At 37.7% G+C, this 22,906-nt stretch overlaps 3 protein-coding genes and 1 long non-coding RNA gene across 7 annotated transcripts in view; 2 read left to right on the top strand and 2 right to left on the bottom strand.

Annotated features, from left to right (window-relative positions):
• Nucleotides 1-7,287, top strand: part of mib2 (MIB E3 ubiquitin protein ligase 2) — a 69,079-nt gene extending 61,792 nt beyond the window's left edge. For 3 of the 4 annotated variants that reach the window (XM_059502989.1, XM_059502987.1, XM_059502990.1), the window contains exons 14-19: nt 914-1,040; nt 2,141-2,365; nt 4,595-4,773; nt 4,861-5,045; nt 5,646-5,711; nt 6,995-7,287. In XM_059502989.1, the coding sequence (XP_059358972.1) occupies nt 914-1,040; nt 2,141-2,365; nt 4,595-4,773; nt 4,861-5,045; nt 5,646-5,711; nt 6,995-7,239 (1,027 nt within the window). In that variant the 3' untranslated portion in view covers nt 7,240-7,287. The remainder of the gene's footprint in view (nt 1-913; nt 1,041-2,140; nt 2,366-4,594; nt 4,774-4,860; nt 5,046-5,645; nt 5,712-6,994) is intronic. The other variant, XM_059502988.1, reaches the window with a different exon arrangement.
• Nucleotides 1-22,906, bottom strand: part of LOC132097344 (uncharacterized) — a 404,710-nt gene that overhangs the window by 343,405 nt on the left and 38,399 nt on the right. The gene's annotated exons all lie outside the window — the stretch shown is intronic.
• LOC132097345 (uncharacterized) overlaps nt 1-22,906 on the bottom strand; it is a 433,761-nt gene that overhangs the window by 115,034 nt on the left and 295,821 nt on the right. The gene's annotated exons all lie outside the window — the stretch shown is intronic.
• Nucleotides 11,819-22,906, top strand: part of LOC132097339 (DDB1- and CUL4-associated factor 1-like) — a 34,184-nt gene continuing 23,096 nt past the window's right edge. The window contains exons 1-7 of the mRNA XM_059502979.1: nt 11,819-12,023; nt 13,102-13,222; nt 14,931-15,007; nt 15,083-15,156; nt 20,269-20,382; nt 20,479-20,616; nt 22,238-22,708. Of these exons, the coding sequence (XP_059358962.1) occupies nt 13,107-13,222; nt 14,931-15,007; nt 15,083-15,156; nt 20,269-20,382; nt 20,479-20,616; nt 22,238-22,708 (990 nt within the window). The 5' untranslated portion in view covers nt 11,819-12,023; nt 13,102-13,106. The remainder of the gene's footprint in view (nt 12,024-13,101; nt 13,223-14,930; nt 15,008-15,082; nt 15,157-20,268; nt 20,383-20,478; nt 20,617-22,237; nt 22,709-22,906) is intronic.

The following is a 22,906-nucleotide window of genomic DNA, read 5'->3' on the forward strand; positions in this document are numbered from 1 at the left end:
TACACACCCTACTGTTATCTTTGTGTTTTTTGTACAACCGTTCACAGAGACTGCCCCACTATGATTTGATTGATGGCCGTCTGTCATTGAGGGTGGTTCTTAGCTTGAAGAAGATCGCTCACATGAACACACCTGTGCATTTCCTGAATAATGTCCTCCTGGCCTACAGTCCTAACTATATATCAGTTATTAGACTGATTTACGTCTCAAGTACACTGTGACACATTTCCAATCGCTTTGAGCCAAAAGTGAGTGAGTCAGATGTTCATTTAATAAGTGCTTTGAGTGATTCAGCGAGTGAGCTTTAAAATGCAACTTTAAAATGCAATGCAATACATAATTTAAAATAAGTGTAGAATAACCGATATGGTTAATTCATGTCAACACGGTTCAGTCACTAAAAAAAAAATGAAGTAAAATATACTAAATTCATATTTTGCAAGTTTTAGCACAGATTTGTAAACTTTACTCAAACAGCATAGCACTGAATAAAATGGCAATAGAGCATGTGGTTCACTTCTAATCACGTTTAGACAGCTTGTTATTCTCTGAAAGGTAGTATGTTTACTCAGTACAGTTATTAACTGAATGAACACCGAGACCTGAATACTTGGCACATGATACACAGTGACGGTGACGATCAGTGAATAGTGTTTGAGTTCAAATGGGTCATTTTGAGTAAAAAATGAACTTCAGATGTCACAAAACAGCAAGTTACTAAACCTAACAACAAAAGCAACCATAAAACAGTGTAAATGACAGCTTTTGCACTTTTTCTGAGAGTGCAGATAAACAGATTTAAAGTGTTGTGTCTAAGTTTCTGAGCGAGGCCTAGTGGTGCTGGATCTCCGTTCCTCACGCTGTGGGTGTCACACGGAGCTGATGGTCTTTGTATTTGTTTGTGTTCCTCCAGAGCGACGGAGATGATCTTGGCTCGAGCGCGACAGCTGGCTGACGTTAAGAAGGAAGATGGTTTCTCTGCTCTGCATCTGGCCGCCTTGAACAACCACCGGGATGTAGCTGAGATCCTTCTCAAAGAGGTGTGAGAGACTTAGATCACAATTAACTCCAAGAGGAATGTCTGCCTAAAACATTGGGAAAAATACACACACAGTCGTACACTCACGATGGATGTACAAGAGGAATTTACAGAATTGTTTTGAAAGTATAACAATAATGCTTCAAGTCTAATAATCTGATCTAATGAATAACTAATCAGTATAAAGTTATATCCAGACTCTTTGTCCTAAAAAGATTTTACAAACTCTACCACATGAATTACAGAATTGTAGTCCCACCTGAAAAGGATAATTTAAACAACTTTACTTTTGTTACTGAATTTTAGTTGAAAGTAACTAAATATTTCTGCTTTTAAACCCCCAGTGGTCTTGCCCAATAAACTCTCAGTCTATACATAGAAGCGTACTGTAAGTTATTTTTGTGTTATTACCACTGTTGTTTTTAGTGACTGTGTTATGTGACAACTTGGCTGTTTTAAGAGCTTTATTTAAACCCCCGAACTTGAACAACATTCATACCCTCACTTTTTGCCACGTGTCTTGTGTTTAGCTTGAGTACTACCATATTTGATGAACTGGTGGCTGGTGGGTTTCTATTACATTGAAATGTTTTGTAGGTGTTTGAAGCTGAAAAAAAAGAAAAGAAAATGTATTCCCAGGAAGTTTTGAATGGTTTATGATTGTTTCAGAATGTTGATGTTATTTGTTGCACATATTCAAACCACAAAAACACAAACAGAATTAATCAGTTGGCGGAAGCAATTTATTTTTGGCTACAAAAATATAAACAGGTGCCTTTAATTCAAAACACATTTAAAGAGATAGTTCACCCAAAAAGTGATTAATGACTCGTAAGACCTTTTTTGATGAAATCCGAGAGCTTTCTGACCCCAGAAATGTAGTAAGGACATTGGTAAATTAGTCCCCGTGACATCAGTGGTTCAACCTTAACTGTACAAAGCAGTCTTACAGGTTTGGAACGAAATGATGGTGAGTGAATTATGGAAGAATTTTCTGACATTTTTGGGTGAACGATCACTTTAAGCTCAGTTCAGTGTGTAGAACTTTTGCCCGGCAGTGTATTTGTAATCTGCTCTAATCCTGTCCTCTTTGGCTTTAAGGGTCGCTGTGACATTAACATCCGCAACAATCGCAATCAGACGCCGCTGCAGCTGGCCGTGACTCAGGGTCACGTGGCTCTAGTGGCCCTGCTGGTGACGGAGGGGGCAGACGTCAATGCAGAGGATGAGGATGGAGACACGGCCATGCACACGGCCCTCAGCCGCCAGCAGCTGGCCACCGTCATGAGCAGCGGCGAGGGCGAAGGAGCGGTGCTCTACAGCAGGGTAAGAGCAGGACGCTGCCATGGACAGAGTCACTGAGAAAAAACATCCAGTGCTATACTAGCATACTGCTCTTGACATGTAAACATCATAATGTGATGAAGTCCTGGCTCTGATTATTGGAAATAACTGCATTATTTATGCGCATGTTAACAGTTATTGTCACTAATCACTAGAAGGGCTGTTCCAAAGTGGGTTCCTGGAGGCTTTGTTTCAGCATCCTTTTGAGCTTCTGTCTTTAAGACAGCCTTGCTTCTGGCCATGGCTTCAACCAAATGTGTCAGTAAGCGCGTTTCAATTGCAGATTTACGCAAAACTTTGGAGAAATTTTCTAAATGTTGATTTAAAAAGTATTGCCAAGTGAAAGTGTTACCATTAACCAATGTTATGTGACCAAAACGTAACTTTTTCCTCCCGCAGTATATCATGGCAATGGATTTTGGTGGTGTTCTGGTTATATTTATTTGAAGGAGGTGTATGCATGTATCATTACAGAAGCTGTGCTGGTTAAGACACGAGCATTCACTAGAGTGGCCACAATCAGCTTCAGTGGCCGAATCAGAGCCGCACACTTGTGCACTGTTAATTGTCCAAGCATTAATGGCAGGGAAAGCCTCTGTGGGAAGTGTTTCTTGGAGGATATAGTATATTGAAGAATGATAGTATGACTTTTTACCTACACCATGTGACCTTTATATGTGAAAAAAACGTCTCCATTGCAGTTATGCTAAATATAAAATTTTCGAATAGCCTGAAAAACCACCTCATGCAAGCGTAAAAACGTTTTTGCGAAATTGGCACATTTCCATTAGGCATATTTTCAATTTGCAATTTTAATTTGAGTAATTTGAAGGGTAATGGAAATGCAGCTAGTGATTTGCATTGTACTCTCTGTTCATTCCTTGTGCACTACATTCTCTGTCGGTGGAGATATGGTTTTTCTTATGCCCAACCTGACACTTATGCCTAAGTGCTTCCCAACATGCACACATGAGGTCATCAAGCTTTCCTCTTTCTACCCACAGCCTTTCTCCTTTGTGCAGGATCAGAGGTTGAATGCTGCATGTCCTCTGCATACCCTGTGGAGGGTTTAAATGTGGAGAAGCACTTTGTTTCTTGTCAATGCCTCTTTCATTGGCTGATGGAATCCCTATCATTGGCAAATTAATATAAGCGAGTCCCTTCAGAGCACACTCTACCAGGGGCATGGCTTCCTCTTGGGCTCTGTTGAGAAGAGTTTAATTGCAGGAAATTGCAAGCTGGGCTTTTTCAGACGCTACTGGCTTGATGTTCTTTCTGTCCTGGAGTATAAAGCCTTGTTCTGTTAAAAAATCAATTCCTCCTCAAGCCTGGGCTGTCAAACTCTGTTACTGTCTATACAGCTTTGCATGGCACCATTTTCATTACTATGTGGGTTGTCGGGTTTAATTATGTATGTGTATTACTACACTCTATCTCTACCATGTAGCACTATCACCTTTGTGTAATGTTATCAGTCTTTGCAGGTGACTGACCCCTTGCTTTCAGGGCCTCTCTGTGAATGTATTGGTCAACCAAAAGCTGTCCATAGGTCCCATAGGTGGAACACAAGATAAAAGAAGAAAACAATAGTTTTCTGTTTGTAACCAAGGTTCTCTGAAACATAGAGAGATCCACCAAGATTGATGCACGAGACTCAAACAAGCTCACTGAAAAAAGCTGCAATATGTGCTCTGTTAAAGGATGGTCCTATACCTGGAACTGGGCACATGCTCATGTCTGTCAAGCCGGACTTGGTGTCATTAGATGCTTCTGCAGAGGTCAGGTATGGACGCTCTTCCCATAGGTGGATCTCTCATCTCATTGTTTCAGAGAATCAGGGTTACTAATGTCAAACCATTGTTTCTGTTTACTGCCTTGTGACCTCATTGTTGCACACTTAAAGGTGCACTCAGGGATTTCTGAGAAACACAGTTGAAAGTGGTACTTGTTGATAAAAGTAATGATTCATAAAAGATGATATAAATCACAGTTGATTTAGCTTCTGGTGCATTTGTCACTCTTGAAATGGAAGGCCAATCAAGCACTGCATTGTGGGATACAGTACCGCGTAGTTTGCTCGGCGGTCTGCTGTGTGCTAAGCATACTGTGCAGAAATACAGAAGCATTGCACACCAGAGTAGGATCGTCCTGTTTTCCATAATTAAGAGAGAGGTTGTCAATGGTGTTTGTTCCTTCTTTCTTTGCATGTAGTTGTGTAGCTCAGGGCTGATGGGAAACACGGAGCTGAACGTAGGAGCTGCTATCGCTTGCTTCTTGGCACAGGAAGGGGCCGATATCAGTTATGCCAACCATAAAGGTAAAAGCCCACTGGACCTGGTTACAGACAGCAGCGTGCAAACTCTCATCAGGAGCTTCGCAGAAAAACACAGGTGTGTCTCAGTGTATTGATTGTGTGAGGGTTTAAAGAATGAACGGATGTGATCTTGACGTGTGTGTGTGTGTGTGTGTGTGTTCAGGCTTCAAGCCGTCACGTGTGGCACAGGCAGCAGTAGCAGCAGTCTCAGGCGAGTACACACTACGCCCAACACCATGACCAACCTGGCCATGCCCAGCGTGACGGGCCCGAGCGAGTGCCTGATCTGCTCCGAGCTCGCCCTGCTGGTGCTGTTCTCTCCATGTCAACACAGCGTGGCCTGCGAGGGTGAGCTTACTCAGAGGAACAGACAAGTCCTGACCTCAAAATACAGCTTCACTCAGAAATACTTTACAATATGGTAGTAAAGTTGGTCACCAGTTGGATTGATGTTGATCTAGAAATGTTTTACTTGGCTATATGTGACCCTGGAGCACAAAACCAGTCATAAAATCCAGTCGAAATTGAGATTTATACATCATCTGAAAGCAAATAAATAATCTTCCCATTGATGTGTGGTTTGTTAAGATAGGACAGTATTTGGCAGAGATACAACTAGCTGAAAATCTGGATTCTGAGGGAGCAAAAAAATCTAAATATTGAGAAAACCATCTTTTGATGTTGTTCAAATTAAGTTCTTAGTGCATATTAATAATCAAAAATTAAGTTTTGATATATTTCCAGTAAAAAAAATTACAAAATATCTTCATGGAACATAATCTTTATTTAATATCCTAATGATTTTTGTCATAAAAGAGAAATGTATAATCTTGAGCCATACAATGTATTGTTGTCTATTGCTCCAAATATCCCTGTGCTCCTGAAGACTTGTGAGTGCCCCAGGGACACAGATACTATAGAAACTCAGTCCTGTGTGTCTCTGTTCAGAATGTGCTCACAGAATGAAGAAATGTATCCGGTGCCAGGTGACAATAACAAAGAAAATTCGACAAGGTAAGCATTTTTACATTTAAGAATCAAAAAGCTTTACCAACAACAAACACTTTAGAACAAAATGCAGTTTATAACACTTAATAAATCCTCTTTAAAATGAGCTCACTTTGTTACGATCAGCATACGCTCAGCTCTTAATGCATCTTTTTTTGGTAATATTTCGGTATGGACATTTGAATTACCAAGAAGAACCAAATTTCTCTCAAACATTGGTTGTAGTAAATACTGTCTACTGTTCCAAAGAACTAAGACGTAATGTCTTAAACCCCATAAAAACCTGTTAAGAAACAGGTTTGAGTAAAAAACAAACTGGGCTTCAGATTTTAGACTAGAGAACAAGAAGATGCTGCATCTATTTCACCAGTCAGTACATTAAGCCCGTTTAGAATGGTTTTCTGTAGAAAAAGATTATGGGGCTGTTAAGAAACAAGGAAAGTTAGTCTTTCTAATCAACAGTACATTAAGAAACATGAACTTTCCTATAAGATGCCTTTATGGGGGACTGATGTAGTTTTGTTGTAGAAGAGAATGAGGTATGAGCTGGTCATAGCTGTACTACAGTAAATCATGTGCTTCAGGTCTCCACAGCCACTGAACAAACTAGGCAGCAGGAAGTGATGTAATTCTGAGAGTTTACTGTGAAACTTTGGTTTCATTAAAAATGAATGGAACCAGTAATTAAAGAAAATGTTTTCAGTCAGGGGCAACTGAAAGAAATGATATTCCCATTCTCTGTTACGATCTTCTTATTACTATTAAGTAGAGATGTAACGGTAATATCAACATCTTGGTATCGATATTGAAAGACCCCTTTAAAGTTCAGCTAAAAGTCAATTCACTGACTTCTTTATTAAGTTTTCTTAGGAACATGGTTCATTTTAAACTCTCAAAGTGCATTCAATAGAAGTATTTAACTCTAAAATTAGTGCTGTCAAACAATTGCATTTAAAATAAAGGTTTTTGTTTACATAATAAATGTGTGTGTACTGTGTATATTTATTATGTATAAACACACACATGCATGTATAGGTTTCAGAAACTGTTTATGCTTATATATTATATGATATATTTATTTATAATATAAATTCTATGAATATAAATATGTATATTATCTAAATATATACTGTTTCCAAGTATCCCTCAGTTTTTTTTTTGATATCGTTGCATTCCTACTATTAAGTTGTAGTTCTTTCCTCGAGGTAATGCTCGCTCCTGCATTGTGTTGTGTTTTATTGCACTGCGGTGCGTTGTGTTTGGAGCTGAGCATGTGTGTCTCTTGAAAGCAGACCAGACGGAGGTGGAGAGCAGCCCCAGCTCAGAGAACTCCGAGAAGCACAACCTGCTGGAGCAGCTGCAGTCTCGCTACAGACAGATGGAGGAGCGCATCACCTGCCCCATCTGCATCGACAACCACATCAAGCTGGTGTTCCAGTGCGGACACGCCTCCTGCATCGACTGCAGCGCCGCGCTCAAGACCTGCCCCATCTGCAGACAGACCATCCGCGAGAGGATCCAGCTGTTCGTCTGACGCTCTCCTGTCTGTCCCGTCCTGAGCCTCATCATTCAGCCGCCAGCGCTGGATGGCCAACCAATGACTGCGTTTTGGGACCTGGTTATGGATCGGTGTAGCATGTGGACATCTGCTTCGGCGACCTACAGTATTACAGAGTGAAGAGGAGCTTAAACACTTCGTGCCGCTGAAGAGCTAGATTATAGCGAACCGTAAAGCATACCCAGCATGCAACGTGAGCTGACATGTCACGCAAAATAAAACGTCTCACGAAACCTGTCGGGGACCTGGGCCATATTTCACACTAAACTCCACAGGAAGAAATCATGTTTTGAGATATTTAGCGCTGCATAAAATGATTTGATTTTGTGACGTTCTCACCGTCAGTGCTTAAAATATGAAGTGTTTATGCATCATGGTAGTGCGGTATTTGTTTTACTCTAGCTTTAACTTATTTATTTTTTACAGAGAATATAAGGAATATTAATTCTCCTAGATTCATAATGTGATTTATTGCTTTTTTTCCGAGTGATTTTTAGGGTGAAATATGACCTGGTTGGTTTCCATCAGATCCCACTGTACACGGTGATCCAGGGCTTGCTGCTTTAAACACTAACTTCATTCTGAGCCAAATCTGATGTACATTAAAGTGCAGCACTTCATGGTTCGTGTCCCAGCGTCCCTGAGAATGCCGTCGTTTGTCCGAGGGTGATGTCTTACCTCTCGCAGAGCTAGAACTTACACAAGCTTTCCACGAGCAAGAGATTATACATAATGCATGCTGATGAGCATATTATCTGCGTCATATATTGTGTCACGATTACCATTTGTAGTGTTATAAGGGCAGACAACCTGTAATTTTTACCCATGTGTGATAATAGCATAATGGTAGATTAATTTGTGGCAGCAAAGGTGCTGAATGCTTCCTAATACAAGGAGTTCTTTAGTTTTTTTCTCAGGTTTATGCAAGTCAGTTCAACTCGAAATGCAAGAAATCGCCCTCTGTAAACTTTACTAAACGTGCAACCTTATCCGCTGGCATTGCATGACATTTTAAGCGTTTATTAGCCTCATATCTCCCAAAGAAATGCTTTGCCTAAATGTATTCTGAGATTGACACCACTTGTTTTGGACGTGATGAATTGGGAACTCTCCAAGGTTGTAGGTGATTGCACCTAGAGAACCTATAGAATTGACAAATTTGTGATTTGATGGTGTAAGGATGCTTCAAAATGCTTGAAAAATAATAATAATAATAACAGCAGGAGTCTGGAAAAGCAGGAGGCTGAGTAAATAAGAGAACCGTCAGTTTTGAGCGAGCTTCTTCTGTAATGAGTATTGTATTTCACCTACTATTATGATGTGTAAAATGTGTTTGAATGGCAGTTGGGTGTGTTTTGTCAGAAAGTGTGTTTTACCCTTGTTAGCTGAAATAATTTCCATGTTGTACTTCAGCATCGGTTCATATTCCTCATGAAGTCTCATTGTGCATCAAGTGTTTTTGTTCCAGAAGGGCTTTACTGGGAGTTCATTTACGTGTCATTCAGTGATGGGCTCTTTTTATAGCTCCCTCTTTTGGGATCGCCAACACGAACATGTTGATTTGAGTGTCTCGCTGTACGCCAACCAGTTTGTCAGAAATGTGGTGGCGGTATTAGTGCCAAAATTTGTCAGCATGTGTGTGAGAGAGAGAGCACAGATGCGTCCAGGAGCTTTGTGTCCCATGAAGCCGTTGTACTTGGCTGGACGTTTTCTAATGTGTTCAAACTGAACGTTTGTGTAGTCCTTTTGCTTTTTGGATTTAGAGAACAGTGGTTAAACGTGAAAGTCAGCCGTGACTTGTTAGAACAGAAGGACGGTGTGTTGTCTAGTTTTATTAGCTTATCTGCTAACAGCTCACAAGACACAACAGCTGCACAAAAGCCATCAGTTCTACTCGATATTACTGTTAATTCACTAATGATTTAATGTTTCATACATTATTCTGTTTACCTTGGTTATTAGAAGTACCCTGACGTTGCAATATGATGTATATTGCAAAAATGTGCCATAAATGTACCATCATGCATTGTGGCATCATTCACTGGCGCTAGCATCAAAACTGGCTCCATTTCTCCGAAAGTCAAAGTAACATCAGAAACGGTGAATTTGAAGAGGAATCGAGTCCATTTGTTTAGACAGTTTTAATAACTGTACATAATCATCATTCAAAAGTAAAAATATACGCGAGTTGTCAGCAGGTAAGGGCAAACACATGATGATGAACTACAGAAATGGTTTGCCGAGTTTTACTTTAAGGATAGTGTATTTCAAATATAGTATATAGAAAAACTGTTACAAATGATTTATACATTTCATTATGTGGAGTTCAGATGTTGGCCTTACTGTCCATTTCCTATATTTATTTGCTGTTTTTGTCTTGTTTTTTTTTGTTGTTTTTTTTAAGTTTTACTCTGTAAAAATATTTTGCAGTAAATATTGAACTGTTTTATAAGCATATATTTATGGTTTGGTTTTTTGGGTGCTGTAGTGGCGGGATGTAAGGATCTTAGGAATGAATAAAATTGACAGTGAATTGTGTTTTAATATTGAAATGTGAAGTGAGGTGTTTAGGGGAGTCTTGTCAAGTCTAAGCTTGTAGCTGTCCTCCTGCTCCATCACACTTCCCTGAAGACCTCCATTCACTGCTTTGAGAGGGTCTTCATGTCACCTTAAGATACATGACCGTGTCAGTTTTATGTGTGAACAGCAGTAGTGCGTGTTCTCCTGGGGTTTTCCCCCTAAAACACGTTCTCCTCATTACAATCCTTACAAGCCAGGGTGTATGATCAGGGTTGGAACTAAACTGCAGAACGGTAAATAAAAGATTGATTAAATTATTAATAATATAATAAATACATAAGGAAATATGGCTAAAATATGAATTATTATTTTTGTGCAGTATACATATAATTCCGATTTCCTCATTTTGCCTGGCTGCTGAGTGTAAGGTTAATAATGATGGTCCGTTCCCTGAAAGAATGAGAAAAATACACATTCATCAGTGGCCTGCTTCACCAAGGCTTCAGTGGCTACCAGGTTTCTTTTTATACAATTATTTTCCATCTATACTGGTTTTATTCTGGGTGCGGGATCACAGCATGAAAAATGAGGGACACGTTTTTTTACACAGTTGAATAATTTACTAAGAAAATATAAAATTATATTTTTTGGAACTTAAAAAAAAAAAAGAATGAAAAAGATGCTCTTAAAAAGCTTATTAATATTTTAAATATTATTGTGGGTTTCAACAGATAATAGAAGGCTCTTAATACACATCTAAGATTTGAATACATGAATCCTTTTTAAATGTGTTTTTGGTTGTGGGACAGCAGTTTGCACCAGTTCTGTATATGGCCCATACGCACATGGACTGTGGTCATATTCTGCTAGTCATATGCTTGTCTTCCATCACTGGACAACTCAAAGGTATGAATGCCTTTTTACAATCATTTTAAACTTGGGCTTCAATTCAGGATTTGCGTTCATTATGTAAACGTATAAAAGCATCATTAAAAAAAATAAAAAGAAGTATTTACTTCTTAATTGTAATCTTTAAAAATCTAGTGTTTAAAAATGACACTGTAGATGTCATCGAACAATATACATAATAATAATTGATGTATAATATGCTATAATGTTTACTCCGAATTGCTGCAAATACCTGTATAGTCTATTCTACTTAAACCCATTCAAATGGATTGTCAGCTGGTTTGTTTGGAGCGCTCCCTGAACCACGTGACCGCCAGATCAAAGCTATTTATCAATGGCTCTGGCTTTAAAAGCGATACATTTCGTTCAGGGAGCGCTGCAAACAAACCAGCTGACAATCCATTTGAATGGGTTTAAGTAGAATAGACTATACAGGTATTTGCAGCAATTCGGAGTAAACATTATAGCATATTATACATCAATTATTATTATGTATATTGTTCGATGACATCTACAGTGTCATTTTATCCTGGAGAGTGATGGGGAGTATTTAACCCTCAGGTAATGCTTATTTATAATGTGACCATACAACTTAACTCTTTTCAGTTAAATAAATGTTAAGGATATATTTTGGTACCAAATACTATTTGTGCAATAATTATGATCCATTAATGAAAGTATTTTTGTAATATTTCTATCACTTATATATTACAATTATGTTTACGCCACATTAAGTTCGGCAGAACTGTATTTATTGTTTAAATTTCGTATTAAAACTTACAAAATGGAGGAGCAGCGTTCAGAAATGTAGTCTAATAATAACAATAATAATAAGAGGCTTAAGTAGAACATCAGAAATAAATATATATGCTGGATAAATATATAAATGTAATATATATATGTTCCATGCTGGAACACGGTCAGAATATGCGTGCTTTGTGTTTTTTTTTTTTTTTTTTTTTAATTTACAGAGTAACTGCGACTTTACACGTACTAAAGAAACGCGGCGGAAATGGCGCCTTAACACTACCAGAGTATACAAAATAAACGTTAAAAAATTGTCGCCTTGACGATGACAAACAGTGTGGGTTTTTTTAACCCTGTCCGCTCTAGTCTACATTTGCGTCTGACGTCATCCGCGAGTTCCTCTCGTCGTCGGGTTGTGACGTGCTTAGAGCTCGCCATAATAAAGTTGCAGCACATTTCTCGAGACAGACACGAGTGTCATGAGCTGTGAAGCGACGCGGTTCATGAGGTTATAACGGCCTGTGACGCGTCTCTGCTCCTCGAGCTGTTAGTGATCTCGAGGCGTGTGTTTGTGTGCTCTGAAGGTGAGTGCTCGCGGATTCAGTAGCACACTTTGTGGCACACGGCATTAGGAACACTGTTTACATGCGTGGTGTGAGGAGTCTTATATGTGTAGGAAGCTTGTGCTGATGTATACATACATGTACTGTAAAAGAACTGTGCGTATTAGCTCCAGAAACATTCAAAACACCAGTGTACTAACGTCATATGATTATTAGTGTTTCTGTAACGTTACCGGTTTATTGTCCACACGCTCGCTTTTCATTAGCAGGTGTTTCCGGTGGGTCTTTGACTCTTATAAACCAGAAGTACAAGCACTTCATTCTTGTTCAACTTTAGACACACAACCACCTAGCGTTAATAAAGAGCTTATTAATACATTCAGATGTTTATTAAGGTCCATCATCGGTATAGTAAGCTTTCTAAAGCAAAGTAAGACTTCCTGGACTCTACACTTCATAAGTGATGTTATGTTCCTGTCAGGACATACACCATGGCCCCAAAACTGCACAGCAGTACATCAGGTGTTGTGTAAAGCCCTGAGGTGTGTGTGTGTGTGTGTGTGTGTGCTAACATCTACAGGTGCCTGGTGAACGCTCATGGATTTACATCAGTACCACCAAAACAACACTTGACAGGACAGAACCTTCAGGGAAATCTAGCTTGTTTTCCCTCGGCTAATCACTCTGTTTCTCACTCATTTGTTTGTTTTGGAAGCTTTCATGACTAAAATCATTAAATATCAATCACTCCTAAATACCATTTCAGAAATGGGTTATCGAGGCCGATTCCTTGTTTTTATATTTGGTAGTTTAGGACACACACACACACACACACACAGGTTGTTTGTGAGAGGGCTTCAACAGCTTGGGATGCCCAGAACGAGGGCCAAACGCTTGGCAAAGTACTGTGCACTGTCTGCTATTACAGGCAGCCGTCATGTACGGAGGAGACGCTGATATTTATACCCAGAAGAACTGAGTGTTATGCTTAATATTGTAAAGACCTGCTGTATGTCACTGGTCCACGATCTTGTACATGTATTTAACTGCATCTATAGTAAGTTTCTTCTTTTAAGTGGACTTGTGAATGTGTGTGCAGGGCCGATGGCGTCTGCTGGCGAGGGCGGTGTGGACGCTAAAGCGGAGCTGAGCGCTCTGCTGGAGCAGTGGGAGAGAGAACAGCAGGGAGGCACGGGCGACCTGCTCAACATACTGACCAAGTGAGTGACCCCGCGCTGACCCCATGACCCCGCGCTGACCCCTGCATCAGTGCAGTGCCACCTGACCTCATCAACCGTAGCTGTACAGCACTGCCACCAGACACCTGGGGCCTGATGTAAACTTTGAATACGCTTGTACACGATAAACTAGGGTTAAATAAGAGCACACTGTACAGAGACTCTAGAGCAGGACTGGCGGGGTGGGGGGGCACGCTCATCACTGGCTGAAAAACATATTCAGCTTTAAAATAAACATTATACCAACAATAACATATTTGAAAGGTTAACATTAGTGCTATCAATTGATTAAAATTAATTGCATATTAATATTTATCATAATTTCATATTGAACCTACAAATTAATGAAGAAATAACATAAATATGGTGTGTTTTAAATACGGTTTAATGGCGTCTTTTTGCTAAGTAGCCTACTGTTAATGAAGGCCAGTAATGTTACTGATATATTAAAATAATTTTTAGCCAGTATTTATAGCCTTTCAACATTACAGTATAAACAGCCATTTTCTTTAACACTTAATAGTCTCTGAAAAATGACAACTTTAGATTTAAGTGAACTTAAAACAGTCTTCAATTAAACTATAGAATGAATGTAACTTGATCTTTATTCTAACTACAAAGTTAATCAGAGAATGGAGCAACGGAGTGATTTCTCCTGTTCCTTTTGTTCTTAAATTTACATCAGTGACAGACTTCATCAGGTTTCAGTGTAAAAGCAGCGCTATCTCTTTAAAACCTGATGCACATGACACGGATCTGACACACATTCACTTTTCTGCCAACATGTTACCGTCATTTAGGACTCACTTAAGACCATGTTTATGAGGTAACTCGCCATAACCGCACATACCAGTGCTGTGAAAAACACCATATTTAAAAGAGAATTTGAAGGAAACTGTGTTAAACATGGTGTCATGTGGATGGAAATTATATGCCGTTTTAAGCTCCATAAATGGCTACACAATCTTCTGCTGACTGGGTATTATAAAGGGGATTTTGTGCAGGTTCTGGTGTACACATGGCTTTATAGATCTGAAAACCTTCATACATACACACTCTAGCTTTTGTGTGTACGCACACTTTTAGGATGAAATCTAGGTAGAGTTTTATACATGAGGCCCCAGCTGAAATTCTGCCGTTTCATTCTTATGCGTGAGAGTTAGGGCTCTCCAGCTATTTCAGTTATTAATTAATTACGTGACCAAATTATAAAAACAAAACTGATGTGTGATTTCTTCAAATTTTACGAAAGGGTCATTAAATCATTGTAGCAAGTTTGTTTTATGTAATAAAAAGAAAAGATAGAAAAAGAATAGAGCAAGCTTGTGTTCAAGGCCTTTTTTGCTTTTAATTGTATAATAAATTAAAAGCAAAACAAATAGGTAGGATACAAAAACATTAGAGAAGCTAGAAGAAAACGAGCACTTAGTAAATGAATAGTGCAAGTCTAAAAGAGGCAAGTTTTATTTTAAGATAGAATTAAATGAGTGCTAGAGTAATGTATTGTAATGTGTCAGGTTTAGTAGTCGAGGATTAAACCGTAAAGCCTTCATCTCTTCTTCCCAGCGGTCCTTCACAATCACACAGAACATGTTTTGACTGCTGTTTTTAGACCGTGATAATGAATGTGTTAATACATGCCTCTCAAGTGTTCCTGTGCTCATATCAGTGATGTGTTGACCCTCTGAAGGATTTCGGAGCTTGTTGAACGGGAGACGGAGGAGTATCATAAGGCTGATCCTGACCCGTTTGATGACCGCCATCCAGGTGATCCTCCTCATTCACATCATTCAGTGTGTCTCCCGGATAGAAAAATAACTAACTCCTCTCTTTGCTCTGAAGGGCGGGCGGACCCAGAGTGCATGCTGGGACACCTGCTGAAAATCTTGTTCAAGAATGATGATTTTATGAATGCGGTAAGCTGGATTCATATTCATGTTGTGTTTTGAATTGTGACTGCATTCACATTTCCATCATGGACTGAATTAAGTCTATTTCAGTGGCTTACCACGCGCCGCTCAACTCTTACACATGCTCACTGGTTACACATTTAATTAACATATTGTTATTATAATAATTAATATCAGTCTTTAGACTAGTAATGGTCTTTGTATATAATAGTGCATGTGTATAATTGCTTATACAATTAACAGACCATTTGGAAAATAAAATATTGATATTAAACATCATGTGGGACTTTATAAGTAAGTAAAAGACTAAACTAAAATAACTGTCATGGTCTTCTTATATTTTGTTTGAATGATATTTCGACTGGGTGCTGTGGCGCTATATAATTTCAGTATCTTGTCTACAGTAGGCTGGGTTGGGTTTTACCGCCGCGGCACCTAACTGTAATTCAGTCGCGTGTTAAAATCATTCACGAAACTACCGCCAGGTGGCGCAAAGGGACGGATTGCGAAATGAATGTAATTGTAAGATGAAATAAAAAGAAGTAAAACAACAATAACATTGATATAACATTGTAACGTCTTTAAAAAATATTCAAACATTTACAGTGAGTTAATTTTAAAACGTTAGATAGTCTTAGGCTACACAAAGGATCATATGCATGTTATTGTTATTAAACAGTAAATATATATAAGGCCCATATATATATATATACACGGATAAAAAGCTAAATGTTTTCATTTCGGTTCATTCTTGGTTTAAAAAAAAATCTTCAGGTTCCATATGCAGAGCGAAATGGGAACGGTCCAGAATTTAGCAATAATTATTATTTAGCTGTTTTTATTCTTGATTTTTTCAAACTACTAACACTTTGCATTTTTGAATTATGCCTTATGTGTGTCCAAAAATTGAGTATTTTCTGTTTCAGCTGTTTGATCGTGCTGGTGTCTCGTGCACATATTCACTGGAAACAGCAGACATTCAGCGTTAGCAGCGGTCCACTTACTCCACATATTAATTATGATTTTTTTTCCATTGATACTGAAACACACGTGAACAAAGCCTATTTTACCTCACGAATAATACTTAAGCTTCAAATGGGCAACATCACGAATATGGAAACGGATTTCTCCCGAGTGAGAGAATGAGAAAGCCCAACCTTACCTTATGCTTAGCTTTAAATTATTATTATTTTTTGTTTATAGCTAAGCGTATATTATTATTATATACTGCAATTATATTTATCCATTAGAATTCTATATTTTTAATTCTTTTGTTCTGATATATTTGTTACATTTAAAGGATTTGTTGTAAAGTGAAGGGAACTAAATATACTATGTTTGTACATTATAACATTATTAGGCCAGCCGTTATTATTTCTAAATGTAATAAAATGTTATTTATACATGAATTATATAAAATAAAAACATGCAGCAAACGAAAATAGGTGATTAATAGGCTACATTAAAATTAAACCTATACATGATTAATATATATTTTTTTCTCACAAACTTAATTTATTTTTTAGCGTGTTTAAAAATAAATAAATAAAGAAAACATGCAGCAAATGAAAAAAGGCGATTAATCCGTTAAAATGTGTTACTCTGGGTTAACAGTAATTATAAGTATTATATACTTCAGAGCAGAGCCTGCATGGCCTAATCTAGGATATTTTTTTTTTTTTTTTCATTGCTTCTGAAAATGACCGTTCATCACATTCACTTCACGGGAACAGAGGATTCCCCCTCTAGCGTTGCTCAGCTGTGGATGATTTAAAAATGTTTAATATAAAGGATGCTGTCCCGTTTTATACAGCATTTTATAGAGTTTTTCATGTAAAATAATCGAATTATATTATTAACACAAGTTCATTTAGGCTATTTAACATGCACTGTGACATTTTATCATTTTTAATTTATAAACTCCTTGATATTTTAAAGTTAGTTTAATAGTATTTAAATTCAAGTTTAAAAATAGGTTTTAACTGCTAAATACCAACAACCATACTGCATGTGAATAAATAAAATGCATACTTTTTTATAACATTTCATTATTCATAAAATGCATAACATTTCTGGTGTTTGGATTTGTACTTCAATAAAATGAGCTCCAAGTTTAAGAATAGCCCTAGACTGGTTCTCTCTCTCCCTCCCTCCCTCTCTCTCTCTCTATTTAACAGCATTAGCTCAATAAAATATGTCTTCCTTCAGTTAGAATGAATGTTTTTCTGCCTTGCTAAATGTTGGGCTCATGATCAATAGGTTGTATTCGCCTCAATCTGATTCGGTAAAGTCAAACCGCAGACAGTGAAGCTGCATCACTGAGCGCGCGGGACTCGCTGTGAGGGGGGAACGGAGGATTCTGCTTGGTCTTAAAGCCTCCCTCAAACATCCACGATCACAAATAACAATGATTTTCTTAAAATAATGATTAATTATTAATTGATGATTTGTTATTATCATTATGGTCTTGTGAAATAATAATATGGGCTGCTAGAATATAATGAATACAAAGAGTAGTGCTGCTGAGTGCAGGTATGTTTCAGCCGAGTAACACACTGTTCCTCAGAGCCAAAACACAGACCGAATTCAGTTCAGCTGGAGGGGGTTGGGTTTTTGGGGTTAGTTATGTGTGGCTTGTGGGGGTCGAGATAAAGGTGTGAATTGCTCTTTCATATGGACAGTGTCTTATGAGGCTTTCAAAGTTGCTGTACCGGTTTATATAGGACTGTTGTTTTGGTTAAAGACTAAAAAATTGTCTGCCCCCACGTAAGATTTTTCTAGTTCTAGTCATTCATTTGTTATATTCAACTAATCAGAGGTTTATATTACATTTACATGATCAAATCTTAATATATTCCGCGCTCAAGCACATGCATTAAGTTTGCCACAAAGCACATGCAGAAGTAGCCTAATAATTGTGAAAAATGAGAAATTTTAATTATTTATTAATAAACAAATGTTTTCTTGTCTGCTGCAAGATGAAATTCACAGTGCTGGCTCTCTCCGACAGAGAAATGCAGCATTGACAGATTGTTGAATGTTGAATATTAATGCGCCCTGTCATTAATGCCAATGAATAATTTTTGCACAAATACTTGCATATGAATTCACATTTTGCATTACAACGAAAATATTTTTTTACATGCAATTATCCAAAATGAAACCAAACAAGATTTGTAATGAAGATAAAATAAATAAGAAAAGCTGCACATCTACCATCACACGTGCAGTGCAAATCTTGCACGTATTTTACACACCTGCATTTAATTGCAGCAGCATTTTATTTTATTTTTTCATTAAAAAATATGAAAGCAAGTAGGGCTGGGTGATAAATCAATTTTATCAATAAACTCGAATTAGTAATTTACATCGGTTTGTTTGAATGAAAATCGGTTTTCTTTTTAACATCCAGTTCTCCCGTAGTTCAGAGTGGCTCAACCCTCCCCCGTGAGTCTGACAGAGACACGCCGCCGAGCAAAGGATGACCGGAGCGGTGTGATTCTGACTGGAGCCTCCATCACGAGTACAATTCATGCCAACAGCCGTAATATAACTGCATATTCAGCAAGAATTCATGTTAAACATATTTAGCTATGGCTTGATCAGGTTAAAATGACTGCAATAGTCGAGCGGGATGTTAAAGGCTATATGAGTTTGTCCGTTTCTTTTACTGATTATTTTCGGGTTAAAGCATGATTTAAACCGATAAAGCACATTCACACGCAATCGCTTTAGCAATAATGCATTCAAACAAATGTAATCTTACAGTGCTACTACATTATCAGTAGGCTGTTTGATTTTAAAATCTTGAAGAAATTAATTGATCTGTTTAGATAAAATAACTGACAAAAATGTACTCTTATTTTTCTCACAAACTAAATTTGCACAGCTGATGGGCTAGTATTAACAAAAAAAAAATAATAATAAAAAAAAAAATATATATATAGTTCTTTCCAGCATTAAGGTAATAACATTAGTTTTTTTTATCTTGTCTCAGTTATAAGTTTATAACCATATTAAAACTTGTTTTGAAAAATTTCTTTGTCATTTGAATATTGATTTTAAAATCGATTTAAATCATAAATCAGATTTTTTTTTAGGCCATATGCTATCGCCCAGCACTAAAAGCAAGTAAAGAAGGCTCCCTTTAAAATCACTTATGTTGTCAGTTAATTAGGCTCTTTTTTACATCATGTGCAATTTGTTCATTATAATGAGAGAACTGGAGTTTAATCGTGAGGACGGTTTATTAATCCGTCCATTCTTTAGAGTTTCAAAGATTTAGCTAAATCGTGCAGGTTTAATTTATTCGTTTCTTGTTTTAGACTAATTAGGCATAATTAATGTGAACGAAATTATACGCTTCACGTTTAAACATGCAACAATTTCTTAATCAGTTTACAGACAAATGTCTTTTTTCCAAGAAGTTATGCCAAAATAAAGGACAGGTAAAGAATAACAAAAATGCATGTTGTTTTATTAATTAACATGTTGAAATATAAATTAAAATATAGGCATAATATATGAAAATATTGACATTGAAAAGCCGTCCAATGTAACACATCGGCGAGGCAAAACTGACGTCTATTCGCGAAAATGTGCTGTGATGCGCTTGTTTGATAACTTGTAGTTAAAGCGCCACTCAGAGGTCAAAGGCTGCAAATGCACTTTACAAACGCGGCGGCGGCGGTAAAAAGGGCCTTTAGGCTGTCTACTTAGTGTATATGTAAAGGACTGCTTGAAGTCTCTCTGTAGTCAATTTTATTCTTTAAAAGCACCTATAAGTGGTTTACTTAATCTTACCTACTTGGCAATCACATGCACATACTCTCTTCATTATGGAAGCTGTGCTTTACACTAAACAGGACTAGCGAACAGAATCAAAAAAATAATAATCAAATGTAGAAATAAAATTGCCTTTGCCAAAGCATTTGTTAAATATGCTTTGGGTCCTTTTAAAGCTACAAGAAGTGAGTGATATTTTTTTTTTTTATATCTTGTTGTTTGATTAATATTGAGACAGACAGCAGGTATATTAGGCTGCTGTCACTTTAAGACTGAATCGGAGATACATATCTCAGTATATGAAGTATTTGTGTTATTTTTGTGCTTGAGCAGCTTGTGAACTCGTATGTGATGAGCAGCCGTGAGGTGTCTCTGAACACCGGTGCATGCAGACTGCTGCTGAACATCATGCCTGGCCTGGAGACGGCCGTGGTCTTTCAGGAGAAGGTGCGCCGAGCCTCTGAGTTCATCTCTTCAGGATCAGATCATGGGTCACGTGGCCTCACATCTGTGTGTGTGTGTGTGTGTGTGTGTCCATGACAGGAGGGGATTGTGGAGCGCTTGTTTAAATGGGCTCAGGAGGCAGAGCAGCCCCTCCGAATCTACGCCACAGGTCTGCTGGCAGGAGCCATGGAGAACCAGGACATCGCCGCCAACTATCGGGAAGAAAACTCTGTCCTGGTGAGTCCAGGAGCAGTGCACTTCTAATGATCACAAACTTCAAGATGTGGGGGCAGAAAATTTACGTTTATATAATTTCATATAGTTAATGTCACTCGAAGAGTGCTGTTTCTTTTCTCCAAAAATCAGCATGATTTCAAATGTGATATTGATTTTATATGGTTTAATAAAAAATAAACTAATATTAAGAGATTTGTTATAGACCCCATGTTTCCTGTTTTTGCTTTTTCACCAACACAAATGATTCCAGACAAAGGCACGCACTGTTTTGTGTGTCTGGGCAACATGATTCGTTCCTGAATGAATCAACTGTTTAAATGATTCGGTTCAATCCAAATGACTCACTTATTAACAGTGTATATGTTTTATTTTTATTTGTTCATTCAGTATTTTGAATGCTCCTGCAAAATACACCTACTGTACTAGAAAATTAAAGCACTCCTTGTTTTATTTGTATGTGTATCTTTGTTCATATTTTTTTTAATAACCAAGATTATCTTCTCCCACTTTGACCTAGATGTCTGCCTTTTTACGTTTTTTTTTTTTCATTTTGTTACCTTGTAACTCTTTGTTTTAATAGTAAAACCTTATAGTAAGTAAACCCACATAAAAATAAATTTAAAATTTATTTTTTATACCCACATGACAAAGAATTGTGATAAAATCGTCATATTCCTGAAAATCCTGATATTATATTTTTGCCATATCGCTCACTCCTAGTCTTAGCTAAATGAGTGGCATTAACATATTAATGAAATTTATATATATATATATATATATATATATATATATATACAGTACAGACCAAAAGTTCGGAAACATTACTATTTTTAATGTTTTTGAAAGAAGTTTCTTCTGCTCATCAAGCCTGCATTTATTTGATCAAAAATACAGAAAAAAAATGTAATATTGTGATATATTATTACAATTTAAAATAATTGTTTTTAAATGTATGACACTTTAAATGATCATTTATTTCTGTGATGCAAAGCTGAATTTTTAGGATAATTATCACATGATCCTTTAGAAATCATTCTAATATGATGATTCATTATCAAAGTTGGAAACTGTTCTGCTGCTTAATATTTGTTCAGAACATGTGATACTTTTTTAGGATACTTTGATGAATAAAAAGTAAAAAAGAAGCTATGTTTTTAAAATATAAATATTTTGTAATAATATACACTACTGGTCAGTAATTTGGGGTCAGTCATTTTTTTTCTTTTTTTCAATAAAATCAATATTTTTATTCAGCAAGGATGTGTTAAATTGATAAAAAGTGATAGTAAAGAAAATATATTATTAGAATTTTTATTTTATTTTGAATAAATGCAGTTCTTTTTAACCTTTTATTGATCAAATATATTAGCCAGCAGAACTGCTTCCAACACTCATAATAAATCAGTATATTAGAATGATTTCTAAAGGATCATGTGATAGACTGATGTTACATGTTAACTGCTTGTTCATTGAGAAGTCGGAATATAAACATGTGGTCTGCCGGCGGAATAAAGTCTTGATTAAGAAGCTTAGAATTTGTGTTGTTTTAGCTGATGCTTTTACTGCTTTTTAGTGTCCGTATAATTGAAGGGAAGCTCACAAATCAGTGTTTGTGTGGCAGGTTCCTTTAATGCTGCAGAGACTGAGGGAGCTTCAGGGAAAGGCAGACAGCAGGAAGCGTTCAGGCACGAGTCTGGACGAGGAGGCCGTGGACGGAGAGTTCACTGCTGAGACTCACGACTCGATAAGAACCGACTCTGACTCTGCTGCCAGGTGCGTTGGGAGAGGTCACGCAGGCATGAAGGGCCTGATGAAGCCCGCTGCAGCCGTCCCGTTAGAGCTGGACGAAACCGACGGCCCGGTGGAGTTCATGAGGAACTGGTGGAAGAAGGAGAACGGTGGCAAAGTGAAGCAGAAGCTGAACTTCTCTCTGCCAGAGCCGGAGCGCAGCTTCAGTGAGCTGTCCAACAGCAGCTGGACTGAGATGAGCCCGTGGGTGATCGGAAACAACTACCACCTGCACCCGCTCACACCCCAAATAGAGCAGCGCCTCGTCCTGCAGTACCTCACCCCGCTGGGAGAGTACCAGGAGGTAAGGACAGAGACTTCCTGTGTATGGGCCTTGATAGGGATGTAACGACTTAGGTTAACCATAGGTCTTTTAGGTAAAATAAAAGGTTTTAAAAGGTATTTGTTTTGGGCACATTACATGTTAAACGAACGGTCACCCGAAAGCACACTGTGGCTTAATCCCTTCATCGAGCCTTCACTCAGACGATCAGCTCGTGAT

Source organism: Carassius carassius, chromosome 21, assembly GCF_963082965.1.
Source record: "Carassius carassius chromosome 21, fCarCar2.1, whole genome shotgun sequence".
In the NCBI taxonomy this organism is placed as follows: Eukaryota; Metazoa; Chordata; class Actinopteri; order Cypriniformes; family Cyprinidae; genus Carassius; species Carassius carassius.